This window comes from Lactuca sativa, chromosome 3, assembly GCF_002870075.4.
Source record: "Lactuca sativa cultivar Salinas chromosome 3, Lsat_Salinas_v11, whole genome shotgun sequence".
Taxonomy (NCBI): Eukaryota; Viridiplantae; Streptophyta; class Magnoliopsida; order Asterales; family Asteraceae; genus Lactuca; species Lactuca sativa.
The window spans coordinates 295,790,353-295,799,834 of record NC_056625.2 but is presented as its reverse complement, the minus strand read 5'-3'; the positions used below and the strand labels follow the sequence as shown (position 1 = coordinate 295,799,834).

The following is a 9,482-nucleotide window of genomic DNA, read 5'->3' as shown; positions in this document are numbered from 1 at the left end:
TTTTAAAGAAACCAACTCGTCAAAATTTTATGGTTCCAAAGAGTGATGAAACAAAGATGGAGTTTCTCAAGAGGCTTATAGAGAAAGAGAAGTAGTGTTAGACTTATCCTTTTATGTCATGCGTTATACATTCTCTAATTTTTTGGTCAATTTTTCCCTTGCCACATGATTATGTTTTGTTTCCGTTTTCTATGATTTTATCTATTAGCTAGACTTTAAATGGTTGTCATGTGTCAGACCTATTGTTTCAACTATTATGTTAAATTTAAATGGTTGTTTTGTGTGTGTTTTATGCAATGTCGTTTGATGTTTGTTTTGTGGTAAATTTTGCCCTTGCCCCATGATTTTGCTCTTGTTTTCTTTTCAATGATGTTTCTATGATTTTATCTAGTATGTGGTGAATTTCAATCTTACCCTTGTATCCTTTTCATTAGTAATAGGTTATATTCATGGCCAGTGACTGTGAAAGTGAAAACTCATATGAAAGTGATGACTTATGTGATGAAATTGAAGAAAATGAAGAGATTCAAACACTTCTTTTATGTGGGCTTGCTGTCAAAGGGTTACTATTGACTCAGAAATTGAAAAACGTGCGTAGACGTCGTCGTTCATCTACGCTCACAGGAAGCATGCTTATCAATGAAATACTTAACGATCATGAGAGCCGATGTTATCAACTTTTCAGATTAGAAGTCCCGGTTTTCAACATGTTATGTAGGGATCTTGTTGCACATTATGGGTTAAAGAAATCACGTCGTGTATTTATTCAAGAGTCCCTTGGTATTTTCTTGTTGTACTTAGCACATGGATGTGGAAATCGGTTAGTTCAAGAGCTCTTTAATCATTCTGGAGAAACAATCCTTAGGCATTTTCATAAAGTCTTGGATGTTGTGGTTAACCTAAGTAAGGACATCATCAAACCAAATGCTAACTACAACGAAACTATACCAGAACATATTTTAAATAACCCTCGGTATTATCCATACTTTAAGGTAGTTACTTAGTTGCAAAGTTATGTTATTTGGTGAATTTGTGTACTTGTAAAAATAATTGGTAACTTGTTATATTTTTTTGAAATTGTAGGATTATATTGGTGCCATCGATGGAACACACGTGAAGGCCTCTGTTCCGCAACATGAACAAATCAAATTCATTGGGCGAAAGAATTGCGTTACTCAAAATATTATGGAAGCATGTGATTTCAACATGTGCTTTACCTTTGTGTGGGCTGGATGGGAGGGGACTGCACATGATACGAGAATTTTCAATGAAGCGCGAAGGAGACGTGAAGTTAAGTTTCCACTTCCAGCCGATGGTTAGTATCATTACTTATTAATACAAGTTTTATATTTTCAAATGGTATAAATAAATAACAATCATATGCTTTATTTGTACATGTATAAGTAAGTATTACCTTGTAGATGTCGGATATCCTAATACAAAAGGTTATCTTGCTCCCTATAAAGGTTCAAACATCCGTTATCATATTCCCGATTTTCGACGTGGACAGACTTCTGCCTCGCGGGAACCAAAAGGCTTCAAAGAAAAATTTAACTATTATCATTCGTCACTTTGCAATATAATTGAACGAGCTTTTGGAGTCTGGAAGGCTCGATGGGTGTTACTAAGAGATATCCATGTATATTTCGACTTTGAGACCCAAGTTAAAATTGTGTTAGCTTCAATGGCGATTAACAATTACATTAGAATGAGCGGTAGTGGTGATGAAGCATTTCAAATAGCGCAAGAAGAATCTTATATTTCGCGCAATGACGAAGGACCCAATAATGGTATTCAGCCACATGACGAAGTATCAAGTACACAACGTAGAACTAAGGATATGTATATGTGTGCAGTACGCGATATGATTGCAGGACAGATTTTCTCAAGGTCAAACACTCATGCACGTAATGGTGTATGATTTGTTTTGAAACTTTGTAGTATTTTCATTTATGGTTTAATGTAGTAGCATGAAACTATTTTGTGTAATATTTTGGATAATATGGATTTGGAACGAAATTTGTGGTCTAATATTATTATTATTATTTAAAAGAATTGTTTTGTTTTAATTAGAAAAATATGTAGTAGCATGATAATTGTTTTTTTAGTTCTTATAAATAAGAAAATTTTTATTATTATTTAAAAAAAAATGTTTTGTTTTAATAAGAAAAATATGTAGTAGCATGATAATTGTTTTTTTTTAGTTCCTATGAATAACAAAATTATTATTATTATTATTATTATTTATAAAAAAAAATTGTTTTAATAAGATAAATATGTTAACATATAAGAGGAAGCCCTTTTTGGTCATTTTACTCATATAAGCTGTTTTGTTTGCCAAACACTTAAAACTGCTTATTGCTTATTGCTTATTCCCACCACAATAAGATAATCCAAACACTTTCTAAAAAACTACTTATTCCCACCACAATAAGCAATAAGCAATAAGCTAATAAGCTAAAAATATTTTTATCCAAACACCCCCTAATTATCCAAGCCATGTCACCACACTAATACATGGAGGTAATCCATGAAAATTATCCTCTAAACAAATCCCCAATCCCATACATCTATGCACCTATCACATCTTAATCTTTGTTCCCTCTCTCTTTTTCTTCATCTCGGCCGAAGGTAAGCACACACACACATCAAACTCTCTCAAACACCAACAAGAACACTCCTTCCTTTCCTCTCAATTTTTTGAAGATCTAGGGTTGTTCAAGAAGATTTCCACCAAAAATCATCATTTTCTTGGTAATTCCTTACATATCCAAGTTATATAACTTCATTATCATGTTAGATCACTCCCTCTAAGCAAATGTTTGGTGATCATACTCCTAGAAACCTCCTAAGTTCGAGACCCACTCAAGAAAGCTTGATAGGACCAAAAATCTCTTCATCTCTTCTTCAAAACCGAAACATCAAAGCAAAGGTGAGTTCATACCCCCCTTGTTTTCGTTTTTCATATGATTTTTGGGGTAGAATACAAGTAAAATGTGTAGATCTATGTGTTATATGCATGTCTTGTGTGATTTCTTAGTTTACTTTGTAAAAATGTGTTAGGTCTTAACGTATCTCGATATCTTAAGCTACATTGAGTAGAAATCAATGAACTAAGACACCTTATACATCATATTATCAACTTAAAAGTGTTTATATGTTTAAGATATAAAAAATTAAAGCAAAAACCTTGTTAAGGGTCAAAATTTTCATGAAAACAAAAGATAAGGGCAAAAAGTGACATTTACGGTTTTTAAAGGACCAAACAGGTCTTACTTGTATAAAAAGGGATTTTTATGATAAACAAGCTTTCCAAATGGCCAAAAATGTAAATTTTAGCTTAATGGGCTTAATATTTGGGCGTCGCGGTTTTGGGCCCAAATTTGCGAAAAAATGTAAGTTTTGGGATTAAAAATCTTATTTGACCAAAGTTTGAGTCATAAATGTAAATAAACCAAATTTAGGGGTGAAAATAATATTTATTTCTAAATTGGACAAAAAATGTAACTTTTATAAAAATTGGGTTGAAAGTGTCATTTTTACAAACAAGGGGCTGAAAATGTAATTTTCTGCAAAACTGGGTCATAAATGTCAAAATTTAAATTTTTGGACTAGATCCGTAAATTTCTAAAGAATTTGGGCGAAATTACAAATTCTTATAAATTATGGACCAAAGTGTTATTTTTACAAACCTTTGGACCTTAATTGAAAATTAGAGGTTTATTGGCCAAGAAAGTCGTTTTTACAAAAAGATGACTTTTTATATTCAATTCGGTAAACATCGAGCCAAAGCAAACAACGAATGGACGAAATACATCGATAAAAATTTTATTGGGCCTAATATTCACATTACATGGCCAATGGGCCTTAAAGGCCCATTCAAGTGTATATTGAGCCCAATATTTTCCATGGCATGTTTATTGGGCCTTGCGAGCCATTTACATGTTAATTTAGGCCTGAGCTATGGGTCACTTGTTTGCTGGGACTTGGTGGTCCACTTACATGCCTATTGGGCCTAAATTACCCTTTTACATGTTATTGGACCTTTGTGGTCCATTTACATCCTAATTAGGCTTGGACTGAAATTCACATGTTAGTAGATCGTAGTTATACATTTACATAATTATTTAACTTCCTATACTTATATACATACCTTTGGATTTGAAAACATACAACATTCACGTAAACATTAAACATGGTATGAAAAGTTGAGAATCTAGTGAGACGTGTTGGTTGGCACCTCTGAGTGTATAATCGTAGCTTGTAGTTATAACCAGAGTTTCCTGGACGGAGAGCGGGAGTTTGTGTATAGATCTATACGGGGTGACCCCCCATGCTTTAGTTGTTCACTACAGCTAGAATAGGCCAGTCTAGGGCGACAAAACCTTGAGCAAATATCGGTGTCTAGAAAAATGCCAAGACATGTGTGACAACCTGAAATTATCATTTGTATAATTTCTACATCCAAACACTCCAAATATTAGTCAAAAATATTTTAATACATTTTTTGCCTGATTTAAGTCAATTTGGTGTTTTATTTTTATTTACGTGAAACGATTAAATAAATATAAGTGTCGTCGTTAGTAAAGTGTACCCGGGCAAAACAACCCAACAACTTAACTAGGTGTTTACGGCCAAACATGGGGTATTTGGACTGTAAACACCATCTCCCTCAAGAGTCATGCATATAGCATCAGTTTACTCCTTTTGCCCTCATTCTTACACTCCCCACTCAAGAACGCAAGGTTTTTCTCTCAAGTATGATAAATTCATCCTTCCAAATCCACCAAAAATGTAAGTTTTCTTCCTTAAATTCGTTCATACAGCACTAAATCTACTGTTTCTACATCATTTTCATCCATGGATTTTGATTTTTACTTAGATCTTCAAGCACCTTCAAATCACCAAGAACACACTAGTGTTTTTGGGTCCTAAAACACCCTTGCAAGCTTCCTCCAAGTAAGTATACCATTCCTATCTAGTTATCTTTTTATTATGCTTACAAATCCATGGAATAAACCCAAGAATATGGGTTTACGGTTTGGGAACATCCCAAAACCGTAAACACCCCAATAGGGGGTTTTGATGCCCCAAACTCCTTCCAATGCTTGCCTAATGAACTAAGGACTTACATGAATGATCTAAGGGCCCTAAAACACGAAATGGATGGAGTAACCATGAGTTTACTGCCGTAAACTCATGGGTTTACGGTAGTAAACTCCCAATGAATGTTCAAAACCGTAAACTCCAAAAAGAGTCCCATTTCGAGCCCTAACCACTTCCTAAGCCCTTGAATCAACCCTAGAACCTTTCTTTGTGAATCATGAAACCTTAAAGCACACAAACACACCATCCCCATGAGTTTACGGCCGTAAAATCATGGGGGAAATGGTCCCTCAACCGTAAACTCACATAGGGTGGTTTATTGAGGAGTAAACTCCATAGTGAGACCATACACTCCTTAGATGCAACCCTTAGCACTCCTAGCACTTGAAGCAAAGTGTTTTCATGCATTAGAGTGTCTTTACTTACTTAATTAGTGATTAAATCTATAATTAGATACAATTATGTATCACTACATGTTACATAGGATCTGCGTGTGTGTTCAAGTCCTTGTTTGACACCTAGCATCCTACCCGACAATCCCATCCACTCCACTCACTGTAGGTGAGTTCATACCCCTTAATTAACCTTTCAAATGCTTTTAAATGCTTTTATGGGGGGAATACAAGTTGAATCGAACAAATTATAGTATCAATCACATGTGATTTGTAATTTGCAATCAAAAATGATTTCTATACTTTGAACCGCGTTGCCATCAAGACTGTTTCAAATGTTTATCAAACTCATTTTCGTGTAAAATGTTATAAAAACTATTTACAAACTCTTTTTAAACTTCTTATGTTCCCAAACTATATCTACACCAATATATTTATATAAGTAAGACTTGAAGGACTTAGGACTGATAGCTTGCCTTATTTCCTGTTCTTGTTTGATTGTGGTCTTAGGGTATATTGTTATCTGTCCGACTGTCATTGAATTCTTATTTATATATTGTATATATTGGTGTTGGATATGAATGTCTTCACTCAGTTCAATACCTTTATGTATCAAAGACAGGCTACCAACATACTATTTAACTTTAATAAGTATAGTTAAGGTTTACCGCTCCTTACTACCATTACTATGATACCTACTGTAGTTAGTGTTGTATGAGTCTCTACATGTTAAGTACTATATAAGAAGAATACTATATACTATACTAGAGAACACTCAATACATAATACCAAGAGGTACACTATACACTAATACAAGAGAATATACCAAAACAAAATGTGACACACTATTCCTCTATACGGCACTTTGTTATGCTGACACCGTGTAATCAGATTCTCCTGGAGGGAGAGCAGGCACTACATGTATAGATCTATACGGTACAGACACTCCCACATCCCGACTGCTAGCTACAGTCCGAGCCGATTAGGCCCTGGGATGATAAAATGTTACCACACTACGTGTGACCTGGAGGGTCATTAGGCGTACGATCGCCTATCTGCATGGTTACATACGAGTTCACATTCGGATCCCTAAATTAACAAATTAAGAAATAAAGGTAAAACAGACTCCCCGAGGTGTATTATATACTTATCACTACCTAGAGTCTGCAGTTTATTTTTTTCATTCAACCAATAGTAACACTGCTGGAATAAAACATTATCTTCCTATCTACCTTACATGAATGAAGTCTAAAACTATACTTTTATAAATGAGAGTCTCATTGGGAAAACGTTTACACACTCAAAGGATCAAACCTACAAATAACCAAGTCTTGGCAGAAGACTACTTTTACTGGAAAATATAGGATTTTCTAGAGATTTATACTATTTTCAAACTTGATAACAACTTTTATATTACACGATTGAAACCACTTTTATACAAGCAATGACACTAAATGCTTATGAACTCACCAGCTTTATGTTGATACTCGTTTTCAAAATAACTTGTATTCTCAGGTCATCAGTAGACAGGTACAGATGCAGCTTTTGAGAAGATGGACCACATACAAGACTCCTATTTATTTTGATCATACTTTTTGGTGTCTAACAAACTGTATAGAACACGCTTGCATGACAATTACTATATTATTGCAATGGATGTTGTTGCTTTTTTTTTACTATTATGCATTGTTATGATACTGTACATGACGTATTCCGCCGTTCTCGGTCTTGTGGTGTGTCAGATCGGTATCAGAGCATTGTTTATAGTGAATCAAGTATATCAACCCGTAAAAGATATACAAATTATAAACACAGCGGGATTAAAACACTCTGACCAAGAATATATACTTTTAAATAATAAAATATTTAACTAAGTATATATATACATCCATTAATACAAAGGATCGGTATCATACGAGTGTTGGATTAGTGTCTAAGTCCATAACTATTTTGGTATGTACTTGACCCGATGGTGCTTGGTCCTTTTGGGTTGCCTTCACCAAAGCAACTTGATTGGAGAAATAAATAGAGAGAGAGGTTATTATGATTTATTAATATGTTATAAGAATAATATATTAAAGGAGAAATCATATTTGTTTAATTAATATTGGTCAATAATTAATTAAGAATTAATTTTGTGATCAAGTGTAATTAATTAAACTAGAGGGGCTGAATTGTAATTATGTGATAGTTACAAAATAAGGTAAGGATTATCTTAAATATAGGGTGAACGAATTTAAGGAGATAATGCCTTAGAATTCGACTAGGATAAGGGTTTCTAAGACTTACTTATGGTTGCTTGGTTGGCAAGCAACTAGATAAGGATAAGGACTAAAACCCTAATTTGTACACCTATATAAACCCCCTAAGGCTTATGAATTCGTCTAAGCCTTCCCTAGAAGTCCTAAGGACGAATTCCTACCTCTCTCCTCTCTCTTTATACCTTCTCCATTTGCTCTTGGTGTTTGTAAGCCATTAGAGGAGTGACACTTGTGACTCTAATCCTTCCAAAGTCAATTCAAGGAGGAATTGGGATTGTTATTGCTACATAACAATCAAGGTAATATCATAAAACTAATTATATGTTAATATTGATTTCCATATGCTAGAATTAGGGTTTATAGTCTTGGATTCAAAGCATGTACAATAGAGAAACCTAGATCCAAGCATTAGGGTTTGTATGAGCACATAGGATGTCTTATGAACAAAACCCATCAACGAGAACAGAATAAAAGTATTAAGATTGTTGAACAGCACCATTAGGCTTAGAGACATATAGTCAAATATGGGTGAATGTAGCCTGATCAACTACATTTTCCTAGGAGTGACTAGCATGTGCCTAAGAATGGTTGTGATGTTCCAACAAGTCTAAAAACTTACCAACACTACCCTAAGAATATTAGAACAAGAATACTATAGGAGTATTCTGCAATCCTGTGATTTACATATGTGAGAACTAAAAGGGTCGTTGCCTGTAGGACAATAGTTGCTAAGTGGATACCCTACGGTTACATGTGATTAAGACGCTATAGGCTTAGAATCAGTGATCTTTGCTTTACTTCCTGTTCCTTGTTTGGTTGTGGATTTAGAGTTAGGATCAGTTATTCGAAGGTCTATGCTATCTCACTTACATGTAATTGGTATGCATTATGCAGGTATTGGGTCGACTAACAACGATCATCTTATAAGTATCCTAGATTAGTACGTCTATTAACTTTTCTTTCCCCATTCTCGCGTAGATAGCATGGCTGGCTTCCACCATCCCGGCGATCCGTACTATCCAAACCAAGGCATTGGAGGATGGCTCGAGGAAGAGTCAGAAGATGATCACCCGATCCCCTTCGATGATCATCGTGCAGAAGGTTTTTCGGATAGCTCCAACTCCAAACCAGAAGTCAACAACCTACCCCCTATAGCTCCAAACCCCAACCCCCTTCCAGCATTCCAAAGTCCCACTCCCATGTGGGAAACTACCTTGGATCGGTGGAGCGATGAACAGGGTCAGCCCTTACCTTTCAACGGAGACCAAAGCTTTTACAACATAAGAGAGGGTGGCTCAGCTAATCGAGCCCTACCCGTCATGGTCCGGAGGATTGCTAGGAACGTCGAGCAAGGTCATGCAGCTATCGGCAGAGTTGTGGAAATTGATGCCAACTCTAACCTTAACACTGTCCTTATCCACCAGCTGGAAGAAGCCATGGATAGGAGTAGGAGGACCAATGAGGCTCGGCAACAACAGCTAGCTGCATCCCGAGCGCGTCAGAGAGCACAGGAACGACATCTTCAAGAAGTTGTACGCCAACTGGCTGATCTTAGGGTTCGCCCAAGGGATACCCGTCGCCAGTAGAAGATGTCAATTTATCTTCCTCTTTTGTTTAAGGAATAGCCTTTTCTTTTCTATGCTGGGTAGAGAACTTGTCTGTGGACATTTCTAACTCTGAAAGTACCTTACCTAGGCTCCTAGACTGCCAACATTTTTCCTTA

General features: G+C 35.6%; 1 protein-coding gene across 1 annotated transcript; it reads left to right on the top strand.

The window, feature by feature from the left end:
- Window positions 1–449: 449 nt before the first annotated feature.
- LOC111889213 (uncharacterized) lies at window positions 450–1,921 on the top strand. Its single transcript, XM_023885347.1, has 3 exons — window positions 450–992; window positions 1,084–1,315; window positions 1,422–1,921. Exons 1-3 carry the CDS (start codon window positions 450–452, stop codon window positions 1,919–1,921), a joined length of 1,275 nt encoding a protein of 424 aa, XP_023741115.1.
- The last annotated feature ends 7,561 nt before the right edge of the window (window positions 1,922–9,482 follow it).